The sequence below is a fragment of the Diadema antillarum genome, unplaced genomic scaffold, assembly GCF_040938485.1.
Source record: "Diadema antillarum isolate AM-2024a unplaced genomic scaffold, OU_Dant_1.0 scf00000136, whole genome shotgun sequence".
Taxonomy (NCBI): Eukaryota; Metazoa; Echinodermata; class Echinoidea; order Diadematoida; family Diadematidae; genus Diadema; species Diadema antillarum.
The window spans coordinates 909,848-933,494 of NW_027271025.1; the positions used below are offsets into that span (position 1 = coordinate 909,848).

The 23,647-nt window shown below is 42.0% G+C and overlaps 1 protein-coding gene across 2 annotated transcripts in view; it reads left to right on the plus strand.

Annotated features, from left to right (window-relative positions):
* LOC139721025 (uncharacterized) overlaps positions 1 to 21,608 on the plus strand; it is a 43,025-nt gene extending 21,417 nt beyond the window's left edge. For both annotated transcript variants that reach the window (XM_071632355.1, XM_071632356.1), the window contains exons 3-7: positions 8,310 to 8,600; positions 14,905 to 14,985; positions 15,345 to 15,610; positions 16,372 to 16,624; positions 18,956 to 21,608. In XM_071632355.1, coding sequence (XP_071488456.1) covers positions 8,310 to 8,600; positions 14,905 to 14,985; positions 15,345 to 15,610; positions 16,372 to 16,624; positions 18,956 to 21,405 — 3,341 coding nt within the window. In that variant the 3' untranslated portion in view covers positions 21,406 to 21,608. The remainder of the gene's footprint in view (positions 1 to 8,309; positions 8,601 to 14,904; positions 14,986 to 15,344; positions 15,611 to 16,371; positions 16,625 to 18,955) is intronic.
* The last annotated feature ends 2,039 nt before the right edge of the window (positions 21,609 to 23,647 follow it).

A 23,647-nucleotide genomic window follows, 5' to 3' on the forward strand; every position in this document is an offset into this window, starting at 1 on the left:
TAAAGTCCAAGTCAAGCAACAATAATCACATACTATCACATGCCTTTTGGATAGCTGTATTAATTCCATGTTCTCTTTTCATGGATACTATTTACAATGATATTGCTTGGATTCTCGGAGCTTATATAATCATATCAAACTGTTTTGCACACATTAATGAATATGCTAAACACATACACTGGAAATAATATGCGGTGAAAACTTTTCACCTTTGATACTCTCTTCATGTTACACTCTTGACAGAGCGTCGGCAATTACATTGTTTTTGCCTGCCACATGTTTGATTTTGAGTGCATATGGCTGCGTCATCATGCTCCATCTGAACAATCTGTTGTTCTTCATTTTGAACCGGTTTAAAAAGACCAAGGGGTTGTGGTCAGTATAGACTGTGATCTCCCCTTTGCTATTTGTCAAGTACACTTCGTATTGCTGGAGGGCAAGGATGAGACTGAGAGCCTCCTTCTCAATTGTGGAGTACTTCTTCTGGTATGTGTTCAATTTTTTGGAGAAGTAGCTAACTGGTCGTTCAGTGCCTTCTTCATCTTCTTGGAGCAAAACCGCTCCCACTCCCACATCGCTAGCATCTATTGCCACCTTGAATGGCTTTGCGAAGTCAGGAGCTGCCAAAACAGGCTCATTAGCAAGGACTGCCTTTAGTTTCTCGAAGGCTCTTTGACACTCATCAGTCCAGGTGTACTTTGCCTTGCCCTTCAGCAGGTTTGTTAGGGGGGTGACTACAGTGCTGAAATTTGGTACAAATTTCCTGTAGAAACCAGCCATGCCCAGAAATCTGAGCAACTCCTTCTTGGATTGGGGGATGGGAAAGCCTAGTATAGCCTCTACCTTTGCTTCTCTTGGCAATACTTGTCCCTGACCGACTACATGCCCGAGATACACCACTTTGGCCTTTGCAAATTCACTCTTTGCCAGATTAATCACCAATCCGGCCTCCCTGAGTCGATCAAAAAGTTGCCGCAAGTGTGTAATGTGCTCCTCCCACGTGTCACTATACACAAGGATGTCATCAATGTATACTACACAGTGGTCAAGTCCGGCAATGATTTGGTTTGTCAGCCGTTGGAAGGTGGCTGGAGCATTTTTCATGCCGAATGGCATTACTTTGCATTGGAACAAGCCATCTGGTGTAGCAAAGGCAGAAATTTCTCTGGCTTTGTCGGTCAAGGGCACCTGCCAGTATCCCTTTAGAAGGTCTATTTTACTGACATATGCAGAATTTCCGACCCTGTCAATGCAGTCTTCTAGTCTGGGAATGGGGAAAGAATCTGTTTTCGTCACGGCATTTACCTTGCGGTAATCAATACAGAATCTTTGAGACCCATCCGGTTTGGGCACCATGACGATTGGGGAGCTCCAACTGCTTTTACTAGGTTCTATTATGTCATTGTCTAGCATGTATTGAACCTCTTCCCTTACTTTTTGCAATTTGCTTGGGTTTAGTCTGTAAGGGTTTTGCTTGATAGGGTCAGCATCTCCTACATCAACATCATGTACAGCCAGAGGGGTGCAGCCTGGTTTGTCTTTACACAGTTCTTTGTACTCATGTAACAGACTAGTCACATCTTTCCTCTGATTTTCAGGTAGGTAGTTCAGTGCCTCATCTACTTTCCCTAACATCTCTGAGTTAGACAACCTGGCACTAGAGGGCTCACTTCCATTCTCATCTTGAGCTTCTCCCTCTTCATCTACTTCTTCTACTACCACCTGAGCTACGCCTACCGGCTGACTAGCCTTTCTCTCGTAGTACTCTTTCAGCATGTTTATGTGACACACCCTCTGATCTTTTCGTCTATCTGGCGTACTGATCACATAGTTCACATCATTGAGTTTCTTTTTGACACTGTACGGGCCACTGAACTTGGCTTTCAGTGGTTCACCTTGTATGGGCAGCAGTACAAGAACTTTGTCACCTGGGTTGAAAGTTCGGGCTTTGGCATTTTTGTCTGCCTTTCTCTTCATAGAGTCTTGTGACACTTTCAAGTGTTCCCTAGCTACCTCACAAGCCTTTGAAAGCCTTTCACGGAACTTTGACACATAGTCAAGTAGGTGGACCTCATCATCCTCAGTCATGAATTTCTCTTTGATGAGCTTCAGTGGGCCCCTAACTTCATGACCGTACACCAACTCAAATGGGCTGAAACCCGTCGACTCATTTGGGGAGTCCCTCGTTGCGAACAGCAGGAAAGGGATGCCCTTATCCCAATCCTCGGGATACTCCTCACAGAACGCCCTAATCATTGTCTTTAGGGTCTGGTGGTAGCGCTCCAACGCACCTTGGGACTGGGGATGATAAGCTGACGACTTCAGCTGCTTCACACCCAAACGATACATCACCTCTTGAAATATGCCTGACATGAAATTTGACCCTTGGTCAGACTGCACTTCCTTGGGCAACCCATACCTAGTGAAAAACTGCACTAGAGCATCTACCACAGTCTTAGCAGTAATGTTTCGCAATGGGATAGCCTCTGGAAACCGTGTAGACATATCCATGATTGTCAAGAGGTACTTGTGACCCGACCTAGTCCTAGGCAAAGGTTCAACACAGTCAACTAGAACCCGACTGAATGGTTCTTCAAACGCAGGTATCGGAATCAATGGTGCCGGCTTCACTGAATGCTGTGGTTTACCAGCCACCTGACATGTGTGACAAGTCTTGCAAAACTCAGCCACATCCACATTCAACCCTGGCCAATAAAAATGCCTCATGATCCGATCCTTTGTCTTTCTGACGCCTAAATGGCCGCCAACAGGTAACTCGTGAGCAATCCTCAAGATCTCACCGCGGTAACTAGGAGGGACAACAACTTGACGGACCACCGTCCAATCCTCATCAGCTGGCCTATGGGGAGGTCTCCACTTCCTCATCAAAATGCCATCTTTGACATAATAGCACTCAGGGACCTTTTCAGCCTCAGCCTCAGAACACGCCGTCTGAGACAAGCCTTTCAACTCAGAGTCTGCCTGCTGTGCTTCAACCAAGGAAGACTTGCTAAACAGCCCATCGCTGTTAGCCTCGGAGCCTAATACAGCAACCCCATCATTCAAATCCTTGAAAAAGGTTTCTGCCAACCAAACAGCGGAATTCTCCTCCACATCAACAGAATCCGCATCATCTTGAATAGCTCTACGAGCCTGAGACCTAGTCACAACACAATCTGGGAAAATCCCAGGAAACTCCTCCTGCAACTGCTCAGTTTCAGCAACCACCACTGGTTTATCCGAAACAACTGGAGACGCAACCACCTTGTCCCCAGCCAAGTCATTCCCCAACAGGAAGTCAATGCCTGCCATAGGCAACTCAGGAACAACTCCAACAGTAACAGGACCAGAAACTAGGTCACACTTCAAATCCACTCTATACAGTGGCACTGACATATAACTGCCATCAACAGTCTGAATCAAGACTTTTGCATTCACTGCACTATCTGGTGGAAAAGTCATACCACCATCCACCATCAACGACTGAGAGGCCCCCGTATCCCGCAGGATGACTACTGGCTTACCTGCCTCACCAGAAGTACATGGGGTCACCTCACCATCAAACAAAAAGCTACGATAGCTCTCATCCACCTGCTTCATCCTATCTTTGAATTTGGGAGATTGACTTTCAATGGCCTGTGTTTCTCTGAACGGGACACTGTTTTCGGGTAGGACACTTTTTGACATAACAAATCCCAAGTCCTTCTTTGTTTTGTTTTGCAACTTCCAACACTGTGACTTTACATGCCCTGTCTTGTTACAGTGAAAACATTTGATGACATTTGCACTTGTACTGGACCCTTTGTCAGATTGAGGCTTTGGTGCCGATGAAGTTTCAGAACTCGTGCCTTTTTCAGGACCAGCATTCTTTGGATTGCTCGACTGATTTTTGTCTCTCTTATTTCCAGAGAAATTCCTGAAAGGTGGTCTGTTGTCATTTCTGTGGGTCAGCTCATACTCATCAGCCATCAAGGCTGCTTTATGCAAACTTGTCACTTTGTGATCATCCAAATGTGACCTCACACTGAAAGCAACACTCTTTTTGAATTCTTCCAAGAGAACAACCTCACGTAGGTTATCAAAATCCTGATCCACTTTCAGGGACCTGTACCACCTATCAAACATCATTTCTTTTTCACGAGCAAACTCAACATGTGTCTGGCCTGGTCTGCGGTACGAATTTCTGAACTTGTGTCTGTACGCCTCTGGCACCAACTCATAAGCATTCAACACTGCTTTCTTGACTGTAGCATAGTCACGTGATTGCTCTTCAGAGAGAGATGAGTACACATCGGCTGCTTTGCCGACAAACACACTTTGAAGGAGCAAGGGCCAAAATTCCTGTGGCCAGTTCAAACTGTTAGCCACCTTCTCAAATGACACAAAATATGCATCAACTCTGTTTTCTTCAAACTTGGGCACCAATCGAATGTTCTTTGCCAAATCAAAATCAGAAGGAGCCCTTTCACGATTTCCAACAGCGTGTGCATGAGTCAATTCCATCTCACGCAATTTCATTTGCTGCTCCATTTCGAATTTCTTCATTTCCATTTCTCTTTGTTTTTCCCTTTCCAGCATTTCCATTTCCCTAGCCTTTTGCTCTCTTTCCGATCTCATCTTCTCTTTCTCTATTTCCAATCTAGCTAGCTCAAGCCGTGTTTGATCTGAAATGTGAGCTTGATCTGAAGTGTCAATTTCTTCTTTGAGCTCCATGTGACCAGCTACTAAGTCAAGAATCTCTGCCTTTCTAGCACCTTGTGGAACATCCACATTTAAATGCTGTGCAACAGCAGTCAAATCACATTTGCGTAACCTTTGCAAATCTTTGAGGGACAAATCTGTCCTCTGAACAAATGCCTGAACATCCATTGTACTGATTGACATTGTCACACTGTAATACACACAATATACAATTGAACAATCAACTCAACTGATATTTTGTCTGTACCAATATTCTGGCTTCCGGAACGTTCCAAATTCTAAGTTTTGGCTTTAAATTCAATTCTCGGACACAAGCCCCCAATTTTGTTACGACCAAAATCACTCCGAGAATGATCGCACAAAAGAAACAATCAACTGATGTTCAGGTGGTTTATTAACAGTAATATTGTGGGTACAGACTGGTAATCGGCGTCATATCAGTACAACAATGATCAATAGAAACAATTACAAATCGGTAATGGAATCACTTACATGCATCCAAACTATCACAAAGTCGCTACAGTTCCCTGATAGTGTCCAGATACGATGTTCGATGCACAGACGAATGATCCTTGATGCACCGATGAATGATTCCTCTGACGTAACTCCAGAGGTGCAGGTTACGATAGTCCACGGTATAGATCCGGGGTAAAATCCACGATATATGTCCACGGGGAAACGTGCAGAATCCAAACGTTGTGACGACCACGTCCAGTTGAGGCGTTGAATGATGATTCACATAATAATGTCCAGCTAAGAATCCAGCCCACCACAGCTTTGCCGTAGCAATGTCCATTGACATAAAAATGGAGTCTCTCTCCAATGTAGGCAAATTAATTATCTGCAGGCAAAATGTCTCCCAGGCCTTATCTCCACAAACATAACAGGTCAGCAGGTAACACAGGACTGACTATAACAAGTCGCTTCAGAGCCAGAAGTGACGTAACTCTCAGAGCAGAGGTGTTGGGTACTCTGCCTACTGCAGAATTTCTCTGGCTTATATACTATCCATTCACCCCCTTCTAGCACATTCTATAACTCTCTCCAACCTACTAGCCAGTCCAAGTTCCAGGAAACCTGGATGACTCACTGCCTAACTATGTACAAAACACCATTACCAAAATTAACTACCAATCACATTGGGCTACAGGGACAGTGCCTCACTCAGCCAAATATGTTAGCACTTCCCAGAACATTCTGGAAATGGGTGAAATCATTCTAGATTGAGTGAGCTATAATGTTTTTCCTATTCCATGCATGTACTGTATAGCTACATTGTATACCACCTAGAAAATTCTCCACTGATCTGGTCAGCCTGTATGTACTATATGTATACCACATAGAATGTTCTCCATTAATCTGGTCCACCTGTGTACATACACATTAAAACAGCCAGGCATACAGTACATCATACATGTACGTGTACATAACTACTAGTGTGTACATTTGTGACAAGTGGTGTTTGCTACTGAATTTGCGAGTAAATCTTATGTTTCTGCCATTGTTTTGTGTGCAAAAGTCATGCCTCTACAATAATGCCGCAGCTGGTCATATGAAAGAAACGCAATCATAGATTAGTCATTCAATTCATATCAAAGTAATGCTTGGCATTTTCTCTACATCTTTCCTCATTACATATCCAGGGTAACAAAAATGTATAGAAGTTACATAGATTTGAAAAACAGAATGTTTTCCCAGAGCATGAAAACGTTGCTCTCTCAGAATAATGTGGAACACACTAGGTTTACACGAAGGCACATGAAGAGTTGATGCAACATCTCAGAAAATCTTTGATATGATACACAGAGTGTCCTGACTGCAAATACCTGTCATACTCAAGCTTGAGCACTGAAACTTTATTTGTGATCAAGCATGCATGAAAGCTGATAAACGTAGTGTTCATTGTCTTTGCTTGATGTCAAATGTTTTTGAATTGACATTGATTATGTCGTAGATGGGACCTGCCTTTCATTACTATGTTAATGAATTTTCACATAGCCTGCACATCATGTAGCATCTCATTAACACTATATTACAACATAGCACTGTAAAGGCACAAAGTAATGATAATTAAAGAAAACAAGGTAGTAAATTGAACAGTCACACACAAAAAAATCCTCACAGACCTGTGAGCGCAGTGATTTCTCAGAAGTGCACAGCAGTCTTGGCAATCACTGTACCTAAAGAGTTTTCATCTATCATTCTTTTTATAGTGCCAAGTACATCACTTGTAGCAAGGCTCTGTTGTTCCATTTCTGAAGCTGTAGGATTATGGGGGGATAAAAAACAACAGCAAACAAGGTTTACGAAGATAGCATGATTTTTAAGTATATATTGCAGGGGCACAAACTCTAAGTGAACAAATCTTGAAGAAAAACAATCAGTGTCCCTCATTTGATAACATCGTTTGCACAAGTCCAGGAATGACACGCATTGATGACATCCATATGTACATGGACAATGCATCACTTTTCTCATTTTATACAACAGTAGTGGGCTGGTTGTGCCTGTTGTAGAATTCTTTGCCACAGTTTTTCCTTCTTTTTTTTTGACCGCACAAATTCTTCTTTCCTTTTCTTTGTTTTTTCGGCAAAAAAAAAAATCATCTGGCAATAACAGAAACATCAAATTCCCATAGGTTAACATATTAAGGTTAGATGGGACCCAACATTATTACCTCCCTAAAAATAGAAAGTGTCATATTACTATGTTAATTTTTCATCAATGTTATGGTAATATCACGGTATGTAATAGCAGCTTGTAGTATACTGCTTCTTATACTTCTGCTGGTAACGCTGCAATGATGAAACAGTAATCACAAAAGCTATGTATGCAGCAGCATTATCATCAGTCATAAATTGAATATGAATTTTTCACTTTTTGTGATCTAGATTGCCTTACTCACGTCATGCTATATTAGTTAGGCACACATAACATTTCTAATCTTTACAAGGTAAGATTAACTTGAAGTTTTAAACACCAGTGATTAGCTTGTAGATTTGAATTACAAAACGCTTCCACAGGTCACCTAATCTTTACTATATCGTATTAAACTTTCAAGCAATAGTACCCCATAATGATTAAACCACAGAACTGGAAGAAACACATAACACACATTGCTAGTGTAAAGCAGATAATGTGCAATGGTCCAGTAGTGTACAACATTCACTGGAGGTTGACCCAGAAGCTAAGGGGGAATAGGGTTCTTGGACAGTCATGCTAACTTTCCACTCTATTGACAATCCTGTCCATGTGAGGCTAAACTATGAGTGGAGACCCCCTGCCGCTCATGGATAGAGGGTAAACCCTTAGATGTTTTGTGGTTCATCAACTAACCTTCAAGATTGCTATCTGGTAAACCTTCAAGTGCATCCACACAGTGCTACACTACATACTACATTGTAGCTAGTCGTCAAAGTTTGAAACTTACGCAAATCTTTAGGATTGGAATATACTGTAGTTATGTGAACCTAATTTCTGTAATCTGCAAGCAATGTTCTTTGACTGCAGCTGTCCATTTCTCAAATATTTTGTAAGAAAATTGTATTCAAAGGGAAGTGTGTACACATTCCAATTGAATACTTGTGATTGGTTTTCCACTATGCCAGACAAATCTTCCTACCTGTGCCACCTATGCAAATATGAGTTTTCTGGGCCAGGCCAGCTAGCCATCCACTTGCGCTATGTCCACCAGCAAATTGCAGAGCTTCAGCCCAAGAATAAACGAGGGCCGAGTGAGGCGGCTGGTTCACAGGGGTCTTCTTCTGGAGATCAGGACACCCCGACGGGAGAAGATACGACAACCACAGCAGCAACATCAGCCTCGTCATCACTAGGAGGAGGAGGAGGAGTAGATGCTTGCTTCAGTCCCCGGGAAAAAGATTCCTGTAATTTTGAAGGTCAGACTTCCTTTCTGTTTTCCTGGCAGTTGCGTCCACAGTGTCATGTTGTTGTGGTTCAGTCATGAGAGCCATTGAAAGTGACGGTGAAAGTAATGATATTTAACCCTAATCAGGCCAGGCTTTTTGGCTATGCTAAAACCGGCTATGCTAACCCCCCTCCCCCCCCCCCCCCCCGATCTCTCGATTATTTGTGGTGCGATCGCAATGCAAATTAAGCTCAAGATCACATTTTAGCCTAATTAAAAGCATTGAGGGTCTACTTTTTTGTCTGTAAATCTGTTTTAGCATATTCAACAATTGTACATCACAAAATCTTCCAAAACTCATTTCAATTCTTATGTATTCCGTTATTTTCAGAATTTCTTATGTATTTCATTGTTTTTCATCTTTTTTTTTATTGGAAATTGTCACTGACCACTTTTCTACCATAATTTGCATAAAATCAATCAATGAAAATGATTGATTGTAAAATAATCAGTTTTTTATGACTTTCATGACAGAGCACTGTTTTCCATAGGAAATGTACACAAAATCACAGAATTGTGCCTGTTTTGGGGCGATATGCCGTTACAAAAATGGGCATGGCTTCGAAAAAGTATGTGCGGACGTTGCAAATTTGGTCTCAAAAGTTGCGCGAGACTTGAACGAAGAAAGTCAAGAAGCCTCGCGACGAGGCCTTCTCGTGTTATAGAATTATAGCGCGAAACGTCAAGGGGGGGCGGATTCCACCCCCCCCCCCCAGCCCCTTAAGGATTAAACAAGGAGATGTGTAATGACTGTAAATAGACAACTGGCTTTTTAGCTCACCTGAGCCAAAGGCTCAAGTGAGCTATTGCGATCGCCCTTCGTCCGGCGTCCGTCGTGCGTAAACTTTTTACATTTTCATCTTCTTCTTGAAAACCCCAAGACCGATTTTCATCAAACTTGGCAGGTAGCATCCCTAGGGGTTTAGGAACTCACTTTGTTAAAATGGGCACCATGCCCCACCCAGGGGGCCCCCAAGGGGGCCCAAACCCCCCCCAAAATTAAGGAATCTGTAAAAATCTTCTTCTCTAGAACCAGAAGTGATAGAGCTAAGTTAATACTATGAGTTAGTACATTGATGACTATAGTTTCAAGTTTGTTCATGGCAGAATCAGGGGTGCCCCCCTTGGGACCCAGGGGAGGGGGGTGGGGAGGGGTCCTAATGGGGCCTAAATTGTACATTTTCATCTTCTTCTTGAGAACCCCATGACCCATTTTCACCAAACTTGGCAGGTAGCATCCCTAGGGGGTTAGGATCTCATTTTGTTAAAATGGGCACCATGCCCCACCCAGGGGGCCCCCAGGGGGCCCAAACCCCCCCCCCCCCAAAAAAAAAAAATGAAGGAATCTTTAAAAATCTTCTCTAAGATAAGCTAAGATAATACTATGAGTGAGTACATTAATGACTGTAGTTTCAAGTTTGTTCATGGCAGATCCAGGGGTGCCCCTCTTGGGGGCGGGGGGGGGGGGGGGGGGGGGGTTGGGAAGGTCCAAATGGGGGCCTGAATTGTACATTTTCATCTTCTTCCTGAAAACCTCATGATGGATTTTCATCAAACTTGGCAGGTAGCATCCCTAGGAGGTCAGGATCTCAATTTATCAAAGTGGGCACCATGCCCCACCCAGTGGGCCCCAGGGGGCCCAAACCCCCCCCCCCCCAAAATGAAGGAATCTTTAAAAATCTTCTCTAAGATAAGCTAAGATAATACTATTAGTGAGTACATTAATGACTGTAGTTTCAAGTTTGTTCATAGCAGATCCAGGGGTGCCCCTCTTGGGGGCAGGGGGGGGGGGGGGGGTTGGGAAGGTCCAAATGGGGGCCTGAATTGTACATTTTCATCTTCTTCCTGAAACCCTCATGATGGATTTTCGTCAAACTTGGCAGGTAGCATCCCTAGGGGGTCAGGATCTCAATTTATCAAAGTGGGCACCATGCCCCACCCAGTGGGCCCCAGGGGGCCCCAATGCCCCCAAATTAAGGAATCTTTAAAAATTTTGGCCCTTATTGTACATTTTCATGTTCTACTTGAGAATGCCTGGTCAAATTTTAGTAAAGCTGTGAATAATTTAGATTAGTGACTGCGTGAAAGGTGAACTTGCGATGCTCAGGTGAGCGCTAGACCCGCGGGTCTCTTGTTAACTTTTCCTGAAATTTGCTGTTATAAAACCCTAGTTGCACAAGACTCACAATATTAGTCATGTACATGGTAAACTTCTTCTTGATGTTAAGCTTTCACCTGTAAAATGTGCTTGTATCTGGTTAGGCTATTGTTATGTATGCCATATGATATGGCATACCGCTAGGCCTGTTGTACTTGTGCATAGCAATGGCAAAATCATAACAGTTTTCTTTTGTGTGATAAGTTTGCAATTTTTTCTTTGAGATATGAATGTAAGTCTGTGCTTCTGTGCATAACCTGTAATGATTTATCATTCGGCACTATGAATCATAATATATTGCTTTATAAGTTGTCCCACTATGGTATACGTGGGAAGGCCTTGGAGTGGTTCAGGAGTTATCTAACTGATCGTAAACAATATGTTTCAATAAACAATTATAACTCTGATATGAGAGAACTAATGTGTGGCGTGCCACAAGGTAGTATATTGGGGCCGTTGTTGTTTATTGTTTATATTAATGATTTATGTGCTTCCTCCCAAGTGTTATCATTCATACTTTTCGCCGATGACTCAAATGTGTTTTATTCACATGAAGATCCAAATATTCTTGTGCACACAGTAAATGCGGAGTTACAAAATTTACGAAATTGGATACGAGCTAATAAGCTGTCCCTGAATATCAATAAAACCAAGTATATGTTTTTTAGTAACACTTTAGATAATTTGAATATGGATATTTATTTTGATGATACTGTTTTAGAAAGTGTTTCATATATAAAATTTCTTGGAATCACAGTAGATAATAAACTTTCTTGGAAATTTCATGTAGATTATGTTTGTAAAATTATTTCACGCAATATAGGCATCATTAACAGGTTCAAATTGTTTCTTCCCCAACATTCATTATTCATACTGTATTCATCTTTGATATTACCTTATTTAGATTACGGAATCTTGGCATGGGGAAACACGCATCAAACATTATTAGATAGGGTTTTATTGTTACAAAAGAAGGCACTTCGAATCATTTGTAATGCCGCTCCTTGCTCTCATACAGCTTCTTTGTTTTCTGAAAATAAGATTTTGAAAGTTAAGGATTTGTTTTTACAGTTGAACCTCTATTATCCGGCCTCCCTTTATCCGGATCTCTCTATTATCCGGACGCAATCTCGCCGTGATTTTTTTTAATAATTACGGGAAGAAAGGGGGATTCCCAACTCCTTGAGAACTCCTACCCAAACACACATGAATTACATATTACTTCCAATATGATTAACATACATTGCATCAAATTTCCTTCCAAATTGCTTACCTTCAGACATTTCAACATCCCGAAACATCCCCAAATACAAATGAAAAGGTTGCAGTATACACATTACTACATGATAGCACTAGCACTAACGCTAGCACCGAACTTGAAATCACCCAATGGGCTACATCAGTACATGTACATAAAGCATTGAGTCTCCCGTATCCGGCCAAATCCCTTATCCGGATGAGCCCGGGTCCCGACTTGTCCGGATACGAGAGGTTCAACTGTATTTCATTTAGGACAATTTATGTATAGTTATAATAATAACTGTCTTCCGCTTATATTTATACCCCCGCCAAACGAAGTTTGAAGGGGGTATATAGGAATCAGCGGACGGTCCATTGCAAATCTTGCGTCGCAAACTACTTCCTCAGTTTTCAACCGATTCCCATAAAACTTGGCACAGATGTGTGCCTTGGGTTGTAGATGTGCAAGACGTATTTTTTGACGGTACCCAAAAGTACGTTGCCATGGTAACGGCATATTATGGGCAAAAATAGGTACAAATCTTGCGTCGCGAACTCCTCCCACAGTTTTTGATCAATTTTTATGAAATTAGGTACAGATGTTCATCTTCATATGTTAATGTGCAAGACACATATTTCCGCAGTGGCAAAAAGTGCGTTGCGATGGTAACGGCATGCTATTGGTAAAATATAGGGCAAAATGCTTCATGGCAAAACTGCTTCATCATATTGAATGTTTGTCTTAGGATATAGGTCAGCTTGACACATTTCTTGACAGTGACAAAAAGTATGTTGCCATGGTAACAGCTCACATATTATGAGCCAAAATGATGGAAAATTTTGTGTTGCAAACTACTTCCTCAGTTTTTGCCCAATTTCCATGAAACTTGGTACAGATGTGTGCCTTTGGTTGTAGATGTGCAAGACGCATTTTTCGACAGTACCCGAAAGTACGTTGCCATGGTAACGGCATATTAATGGCAGAAGATCAAGGAAAGATCTTGCGGATTTAACTACTTCCTCAGTTTTTTGACCAAAGCTTATGAAATGTTGTTTGGCGGGGGTATAACCAGTCGCTGTAGCGACATTTCTAGTTGATTCTATGTTTCCTCGTAACCTGACATACCATAGTTACCCAACAAGACAGTCTTATGAATTTCATTTGCCCCTGCTTAGAACTGTGTTAGTTCAGCAGACATTTATATATACAGGCCCAAGATTCTGGAACTCCCTTAGTCCAGACATAAAAAATGCTCCTTCTTTGTTTTCATTTAAAAAAAGATTGAAATCATTCCTTCTTAAGTCTTATAATGTAACAAAAAGAAATTAATTTTGTTTGTTTATCTTTTTCAGTAAGTAAGTTTTGTAAACACCAGGATGCTATTGATTTTTCATAGGCTGGTTAGGTCGCGTCTTTGCGGAATTCCGCATCGCATCCCCTGTTTTTCCTATTGCAAACTTACATGCCTTCACAGAACAGATAATGTGTTCTGCTATCAGCAATTCCATACAATGATATATAATCACTTTCTCGTCGCTTTCAACGCTCTACACTTCTAATATGGCTAATAGTCTCTGTTGGTTTGATCTTGAATGTACCGATTGATCTAGGCTTTTTGTTCTTAGTTGTCTCGTCTCTTTACTTGTATTTCTGCTTCTTCCCTTTCCCTTTTTCCACTTCTTTTTTCATCCCGCACACTTGTAGTTAAGTTTTCACCTTTTTTTTTCTTCCTGTGAGGTGCCCATGTTGTACAAGCATAGTCTTTTGAGTGGGTACCTCCACTTTTTTTCGCAGAATGTATAAATATGTCTGTATGCATAGGCCTAATTTTGTAATGATTATTGACAAATGTTATTCTTTGCTATCTATGTATCATTCCTTCAAACGCATGTCGAATCTATATTTTTTGTACATTCTGTTGAAAGAAGTGAAAATAAAACCTTTGAATTGAATTGAATTAGATTTTAGAGTTTATCTTGTGAAATGTAATATCTTCATCAGTGATGTGTTTACTCACAAAACAAATTGAATTGGCATTTATCCACCGATATGCACAAAGTATCAGATCTAGTCTGTAGTAACAATCTTCTTTAGCCATGAAATTGTGAGGGATAATGAAAGTCATTCAGGTGCCTTATTTTAGCAAGTCTTGGCTAGTTTTACTGTGAGGGATGTGTCAATGAGTACCAAAGTATGAAATAGGTCAAGCCTCTTCCTGATCTGATGTGATTTCATGTGACATTGCAAGCAAGACCTATAGTGTGTGAGAGAGAAGACAGTGTCTTCTCTCTTTTTATATGAGTTGTCAAGTATTGGATGTACAGTTCTACACTTTGCAAGGCTATTGCAAAGTAAGGGCTTCATCTTCCATTGCTGGTGTAACACTCAATATATTTTTGCCCGGATTAGACATGTTATTGTTAGTAGCTCTTAAAGAGATGGTATAGTTTTGGTTGAGACCTGGCTTCAGGTTTCTGACTTTTTATGGTAAGGTAATAAAAAACCTCTCATGGAATATGAAAGAGCTTGTAATTCCATTAAGGAATTCAATGTTTATTCTATAAAAATTGGTTTTGAAATGGCTGAGATACCCAAAACGAGCAATGCTAATAATAGGTGTGACCCACCTTTTAACATGATCGCTTTGTTTTACTTTGTGTTTAGAAATCTCAGCCATTTCAAAACAGATTTTCATCAATAAACTTTCCTGTTAGAATTCCTGTTAGAATGGTATGCTCTGTAATATTTCATAAGTGGTTTCTCAGTATCTTGCCAAACATTAAAAGCTCAAACCTCATCCCAACCAATACTATACCATCCCTTTATGCAGATTGGCTTGTGGTGATGGAAGCTCATTTTAACTTTTTGTGATATCAGATCATGTGACATACAATCAGCAGCAGCTGGCAAGACGACGAACATACATCCAGTCCAGCATGCCTGATGACCGGTACATCTGTAAGTTCCAGTTTATTCATGTCAAATGCTACTTATTATATTGTTCCTCAGCATTGTGAATTCTTTTTGCTTTGTTTATATGTTGAAAGTTTAAATCCAATGGCTATACTGTTATTTATATCTATTTGACTGTTTGACTGATACTAGTATGTGGTTATATTATCTTGTGTCACTATTGGTTGGCTTATGATCAGGCAAGATCTGCTGTCTTTTTGCTAATGATATCTTATGACAGTTGTGATTATGTTTTCATGGTCAAATGTGCATTTACATTGTTGTGACAAGAAATAATGCAAAACATGATATAAACAACAAAGCATAATGATTTGGAGTGTCTTTTTGTTGTCATTTCACTCCAGATTGTGAGGAATGTAAAGAACGTTATGAGGGGGAGTGCCCCCTGCACCCTTTCACCATCATAGAGGACAAACGAGTACCAGCAGAATGTGACAATAGGGCACGCCTCACCCTGCCTGATTTTCTCTCTATTGCCACCTCTAGCATAGAGGGGGTTGGAGAAGGGGTGTGGGCAGAGAAGTTCATCCCTAAAGGTGTGCGATTTGGACCATATGCTGGTGAAATTGTTGGAAATGATGCTGGCTACAGGAGTGGCTATGCTTGGGAGGTAAGTGTGTGAGCAAATCACCAGAAGTTTTCAGTGCATTTTGGAGTGACTGACTATATCTGACGTTGCACTGAATGTTTTCAAACTGACAATACATAGAAGCTTCTCTATCTCATTATCATGATGTTTGTTTGTTTGTTTGTTTGTTTTTTCTCTACAAGAGACATGGAATCATAATGTGCTAACTGCTAATACAAATGTATCAAACACTCTTTGATTTCACATGCTTAGCATAATGTGTGCAGGCTTCAAAGTGATAAACCTATCGGTAGTAATACTATGTGCATATTGTAGAACGTGTTAGGAGACTTTTTTGCAGAGGTGCATGACTGTTTTGAACTGAGTTGTGATGAAGCTTTGTCATGAATCTAATATTCCTGCAATGTCCGTGACATTATCAAGGGTAAAGGATTTAAGCTGAATTTTCTGTAATTGGATTTTCAAAATGCCTGTGTTGATATTGGTTTAGATGCTGATGATCTTACCTTTGCCTGACTTGAGTCATACTGAGGGTCATCTGTTTTGAACCTAGTCTTGTTTGGAGCTTTGAACCTACCCAGATTGGGGTGTAAATTTGTGTGTAGATATTGCTCATTAATATTGGAATATTTTGTCTCACCTTACATCAGCTGGTGTCAAAATGAAGGCAGTGAATGGAATAATTTGTAGATACCCTTGCTGCATGTGTCATGCTGTCTGGAATATCATATGAAGCTTGTCACAGCCAGATCTAAGATGGAGCCTATCCTACTATTTACTAGATTTGTGTGCAGGGCAGAGTGTTACACTGCATCGATGGCAAGGATGAACGCAAGGGCAACTGGCTGCGCTATGTCAATTGCGCCCGCAGCGAATCTGAGCAGAATCTTGTGGCCTTCCAATACCTTGGTCAGATCTACTACCACTCCTGCAAGGCCATTGAGCCAGGAACTGAACTCCTGGTATACTATGGCGAAGAGTTTGCAAAGAAGCTTGATGTCATATCTGAGCTTACCAGCCTCATGTTTGATTCCAGTGAGTATTCTGCTTATCATTTTTTTTTTAATGTAGATGATGCTAAGGGAGGGGGGGATATACTTCTGAGATGTTTTTGTTTTTGCTCAAATTTAGATTTAGTCATCAGTTGACTGCATTCAAATTAAATCAGTACCAATTGAACAACATGTCATATTCATGGTATCTGTTTAGATATTGATTATGGGGAGGATGAATACAGTGTATTATGATAATTGTAGACACATGTTAATGTACAATTGGAATGCTGGTCCCAAAATGATTGCATTGTTCTGGGAGGTGATCAGAGTAGATTAGTTGGTACTGCAGCCCCCACACAGTGGCTAGAAGTATCCACATTCTGTAGCAGTGCACTATGGCAATGCACAATGCACTAAAGGTAGAAGTATTCTGTGGGAATAATGCAGATTTTATGTTCACCTTGTGCAACAGATACAACCCATATTCTGGGTTTCAAGTTAAGAACAATAAGGAAGTGCTTTGTCTACTGTAGTGATTGCATTTTTAGCTCACCTGAGCCAAAGGCTCAAGTGAGCTATTGCGATCGCCCTTCGTCCGGCGTCCGTCGTCCGTCGTCCGTCGTCCGTCGTCCGTCGTCCGTCGTCCGTCGTCCGTCGTGCGTCGTGCGTAAACTTTTTACATTTTCATCTTCTTCTTGAAAACCCCATGACCGATTTTCATCAAACTTGGCAGGTAGCATCCCTAGGGGGTTAGGAACTCAATTTGTTAAAATGGGCACCATGCCCCACCCAGGGGGCCCCCAGGGGGGCCCAAACCCCCCCAAAATTAAGGAATCTGTAAAAATCTTCTTCTCTAGAACCAGAAGTGATAGAGCGAAGTTAATACTATGAGTTAGTACATTGATGACTGTAGTTTCAAGTTTGTTCATGGCAGAATCAGGGGTGCCCCCCTTGGGACCCAGGGGAGGGGGGTGGGGAAGGGTTCTAATGGGGCCTAAATTGTACATTTTCATCTTCTTCTTGAGAACTCCATGACCCATTTTCACCAAACTTGGCAGGTAGCATCCCTAGGGGGTTAGGAACTCCATTTGTTAAAATGGGCACTATGACCCACCCAGGGGGCCCCCAGGGGGCCCAAACCCCCCAAAATTAAGGAATCCGCAAAAACCTTCTTCTCTAGAACCAGAAGTGATAGAGCTAGGTTAATACTATGAGTTAGCACATTGATGACTGTAGTTTCAAGTTTGTTCATGGCAGAATCGGGGGTGCCCCCCTTGGGACCCAGGGGGGGGGGGGGGGGGGTGAGGAGGGGTCCTAATGGGGCCTAAATTGTACATTTTTATCTTCTTCTTGAGAACCCCATGACCCATTTTCACCAAACTTGGCAGGTAGCATTCCTAGGGGGTTAGGTTCTCAATTTGTTAAAATGGGCACCATGCCCCGCCCAGGGGGCCCAAACCCCCCAAATGAAGGAATCTTTAAAAATCTTCTCTAGAATCAGAAGTTATAGAGCTGAGATAATACTATGAGTGAGTACATTAATGACTGTAGTTTCAAGTTTGTTCATAGGAGATCCAGGGGTGCCCCTCTTGGGGGTAGGGGGGAGGGGGGGTGGTTGGAAGGGTCCAAATGGGGGCCTGAATTGTACATTTTCATCTTCTTCCTGAAAACCTCATGATGGATTTTTGTCAAACTTGGCAGGTAGCATCCCTAGGTGGTCAGGATCTCAATTTATCAAACTGGGCACCATGCCCCACCCAGAGGGCCCCAGGGGGCCCCAATTCCCCCAAATTAAGGAATCTTGAAAAAATTGGGCCCTTATTGTACATTTTCATCTTCCACTTGAGAATGCCTCGTCAAATTTTGGTAGAGCTGTGAATAATTTAGATTAGTGACTGCGTGAAAGGTGAACTTGCGATACTCAGGTGAGCGCTAGACCCGCGGGTCTCTTGTTAGTTACACCTTGTTAAGCCTGACATTGGACTTATTGGAGTAGACAACATGAGGAGGAAATACTGAACACACTGTAAAAGTACAATTTCGTCTTATGTCCCATTGACAAGAGTGTATTTATTACTATGCTACTTGTCAATGTTGTGAAAAACATGATTCTCATGTACAGAATGTGAAGATGAAGCAATGTAGGTATGTCCCATATACTCCTTACCACTGTTACCTATATGTAATTAACGTACAGCGGTAATATCAGATGCACAAACAAAGCACAAACAGAAATTGTGTTCTCAGCAGTGTGAAGTAGGTATGTTCTGTGATGGAATAAGATGGGAACTTAGTTGATGTTATACATGGGGTGGGGTGAACTGTTTTAATTTGTTCCTTTTATGTCCCCATTCCCCTTGCCTGTTATTAGAGTCCAGCACCTACAAGTGTGAGTTCTGTGGAAGAATGTACACCATTGCTATCTACTTAGCCCGCCATCTGCGATATTCCCACAACAAGGTTATCAAGTCCTCCTCGGCTGTTCACCAAGCTGTAAAGAGTATCGACAGAGAGAGCATAGCTGCTATGGTGGCTGAGAGTTGTCAGAGATCCACACCAGAGCCTACAGAGAGAGAGAGTTCTACCAAAGAAAATGGAGAAAGCCATAGTCAGTATCCAAGCTTTGAGCAAAGATCTAGTCACACAAATGAGAGTCAAGGTTCCAATGTCTTTGATACCCAATGCCATAGGCTATCACAAGGTGAGGGCTTCATCTTGAGTAGTGGTGAACCAATGCTAGACCTGGGTTTGACAGGGTCACAAGAATTAAGGCGAGATGATGTAGGTGATGGTAGGAATCCTGGGGAGGATAGACAAGGGGAGAATGAAGGGAAGGAGTATGAGTGTGGAGTGTGTGGGCAGCAGTTTGCCTTAGAGCTTGTATACAATGCCCATATGATAACACACAGTGTTGTAGATGGTCACAGGTGTGACATGTGTGGTGATCTATTCCCCACCAGAGAAGACCTTGATGCACATGCATGCATCCAAGGGGGAAGGGTGGAAGAGAATGGAAACAGCCAGGCTTCAGAGGACAAACACAAACCCTTCCAATGCAGTGTGTGTGCCAAACGTTTTGGTCAGAAGGAATACCTCCGAACCCACATGCGAATCCATACAGGGGAGAAACCCTATCATTGCCGGTTTTGTGACAAAGCGTTTGCACAAGGCAGCGCACGCAATACACATGAGAGGACCCACACCAAGATGAGGCCATTTGTGTGCGACGTGCCTTCATGCGGGATGCGTTTCCGTGACGGCAGCCACCTTCGCACCCACAAACGCATTCACATGGATGCCAAACCTTTCCAGTGCCGCTTTTGTGGCAAGTGTTTCCTCTTTGCCAGTCAGCTCACACAACACGAGCTCACCCACAGCACTCTGAAACCGTATGTTTGTGGGGTGTGCAACCGTGGCTTCAATCAGAAAGCATACCTTCGTGTTCATGAGCGCCTTCACACAGGGGAGCGGCCTTATGCATGCAGGATGTGTGGCAAGCGATTCAATCAAATGACATCTAGAAATGTTCATGAGCAGAAGCATGGAAATTGGGGCATGTACAACTGTCACAAGTGTGGCTTGAGCTTTAAGAGAAGCCGAGATCTCCTGGGGCATGAGTGTTTTGGGGTGACCATGCTTAATGGTACTCCTCCCCCTATGCCACAACCTGTACAGACGGCTCAGCCGTTACAGCGCCAGATTTTCCCCTGTAAGCAGTGCCCACTGCTCTTTGCTTCCTCATCTGAGTTACACAAACATCAAAAGACTCATGTATTGCGCCCTTTTTCTTGCAACATATGCAGCAAGCGCTTCACACACAGAAGCTACCTTGAGATCCATGTCCGTATCCATACAGGTGAGAAACCTTACTCCTGTAAGTATTGTGGCAAGACATTCAGCCAAACAAGCTCCAGAAATGCTCATGAGCGAATTCATGAGCGTATCAAGGCAGCCAAACAGGCAGAACAAAGTGCCACCGAGCAACAGGAAGCTGTACGGAAAACAAATGAAAATGTTGCCATGCCCAATCTTCCAATGCAGCCAGCAATACAGACTTGTCGCTTCTGCAATAAGACTTTCACTGATGTAGCACTCCTTATTAGCCATGAGCAGTCCCATATGCGCCCCCGAGATCACATTTGTGGTTTCTGTGGCAAGGCATTCAGCAAGGGGCGCTACCTCCAAATTCATGAGCGAACTCACACAGGTGAGAAGCCATATCAATGCCGCTACTGCACAAAGCGTTTCACACAAGGCAGCTCCCGCAATGTGCATGAACGAATTCATGTCAGGAATGGTGACTATAAGATGAGTCCTTTGTCTCCAATGAACCAACTCCCTCCACCAAGCCCAACACATGTTCCACTTCAACAGACCATTCCCCCATTCAGTGCACAGAGCCAACAGCAGGGGAACCAGTCAGTAGCACAGACATTCAACTGCCGCTACTGTGGTTTGCAATTCACCGATGCTGCATCGGTTGAGCATCACGAGAAAGTGCATGGCATTCGCCCCTTCATATGCAACATTTGTGGCAGGACGTTCACTCAGAGTCGCTACCTGCAGATCCACGTTCGCACCCATGTAGGTGAGCAGCCCTACCCCTGCCGCTTTTGCAACAAGCGCTTTTCTCAGTGCAGTGCCAGAAATATGCATGAGCGTGTCCACACTGAATTCAGGCCCCATGAGTGCCCCATCTGTGGAAAGAGCTTTATTGTGAACAGTGCCTTGCAAAAGCATCTGCAGAAGCACCAGTTCATGGCCAACATTCAGATTCCTGGCAACACACCCACCACCCAACACAGTCTGATATCCCTCTAGTGGCAGTCCTTACCACCAAAATGAACACCCACCATGTCATTTGGTGGATTTACAACTCTGTGCACACTTACACAGCTATGAATGCCAAATCTTACCAATGTCAATTTGATTTTACAGGGATTGTGTCATACAGAGAAGACTCTTTTTTAGTACATATCAGTTGTGCATAATCACTATGATGTGATTTTTATAGGGTGGTTTTTTTTTTTCTTTGTCAAACTGAAAAGAAAGCCTTCATTTGACTTTCAAAAAGGGTCATTGAAAACAATGTTAAGATCATTCCAACTGCCATCTCACCAGCACATACCTGTTTTTCCACTTTATTTTTGACTGGAGAAAGAATGGGAGTGTTGTAGAAATTCCACAGTGCCAAACTATAGTGTCATGTAACAGGATTGACTGGACACAATTCTCATCCAGTTAAGCCATTCTTTGTCTACCAAAATTGTGAACAAGAAATTGAGATGACTCCATGCTCTGTAATATGGTCAAATTTGGCCTGCTGCAAGAAGTGTCATGCTGAGTTGTGAATCCACTAAATAGAACCTGCAATTTTCACTTCAGAGTCATAGGATTTTGAAATGGAAATGGATGTTGGTGTTGTTTGAAAAGCATGTAATGCTTGTAACAGAGTTTGTAGCATGCTGTTAAGAAATTCTTGCAGCCATTGCTTCATAGACATTGAAACAGAAAATCACATAAACCTTGAATTGTCTATAGGTTTTATGATCTCTGGATTATTATATTAGGAAGAATGCTTTGGAAATTCTGAAGTAATTCTGGTTTATGTATTCTTGTCCAGAACAAGAAACAGATTCTTGCCATATTATGAAACTTGGGAGAGGGAAATGAAATTGCATGAAGTGTTGATATTACAGTTGAGAGAGAGAGAAAGAGAGAAGAAGCTCAGAGAAGAATAAACTTAGACTTAGATAAATTGAATGGTATTACCATGTAATTGGGGGAGAGAGGGAGAGAGAGAGAGAGAGAGAGAATGGAAGAAATGCAGGCACAATCAAGCATGCTATGTGTGGGATACAGCCAGGGGCAATGCATGGAAATGTGAATAATGCCAAAAGTATTATGTGCCATCTGTCATGCATCATAGCAGCCATTAATAGTGACTTGTCAAAGGGATCTTTTGGCGGGTACAACTCAGATATTTTGCAATAAACACATCAGCATTATAACCACGTTGATGGGGCCACAGTGAATGGTGATGTTGGGTCAACCTGTAGCTTGATGTGCTTGTCTACCTTATTAGTACATTATGTTCTACACTCTGTAGCTGACATTTAATGATATTTTATTTTCTTAAAGCTATATCAATTTCTACTCATTATTTTGCCTTATCAGCTGATTTGTAAAGGATTGCTACCTAATGCCAAAACACACCTTTTTTTGAAAAAAAAAATCTAAGTTATAACGTTTTTTTTTAATCATAGTAGAAGTTTAGTGGCAGCTGTAATGCTGCTTTTGTAATGTATATTTTAAGTTACAAAGGTGGAAGAATTGAAAGAGGTATTGGCTCTGAAAACTTGCAGTCAACTTTATACATTTATCTTGCCTCCTTGCTATGGGAAAATTTGTTTGTTTAGAATTGTCATGTTTGTACTTTGCACAGCCATTCAGCCGTGGCGACACTAGTATTTGAAAACACCTTTCAGTTAAAGGTAAAAAAATATATTATATGGGAGTTTGTGAAAAACTGAGGAACTGTCTCATATTATACAACACCTAAAAAGAATGTAGCTATCCGATTGGTCGATTGCCCATCACGTGACATTCAGTTAAAAGTACCATCGCATGCTGTGGCTGTCAGCCGTGCAGTTTTGTTTGAGCAAAAATGGATAGCGCATGGCTGACGTCACCCATTTCCACTGATTCCTGTGTTAAACTCATGATTGACTCATAAGTTTTTGTTCCATTGCACGGCTCTGATGTCACAACAAAGAAACATTTGCCACGCGCACTCAACAATTACAAGCGCGTACTTTTGTCACTCATTTTTATGAACAACTTTATCTGTCGATTTTGCGTGCATACGTACACAGCTGAATGTTACTTTGCAGCTACTCATGCGCCTTTCACAGAAAATGGTTGCCATTTCTGTGCTGAATTCAAGAATCTGTGCGGACCACGTCTGTAGACGTTTGAGGTGTTGTATGAAACAAATAGTGTATGGTCATTACTTGTGCAATAGAATAAGATTTCGCACTTGGTGAAAGATGAGGCGCACTAT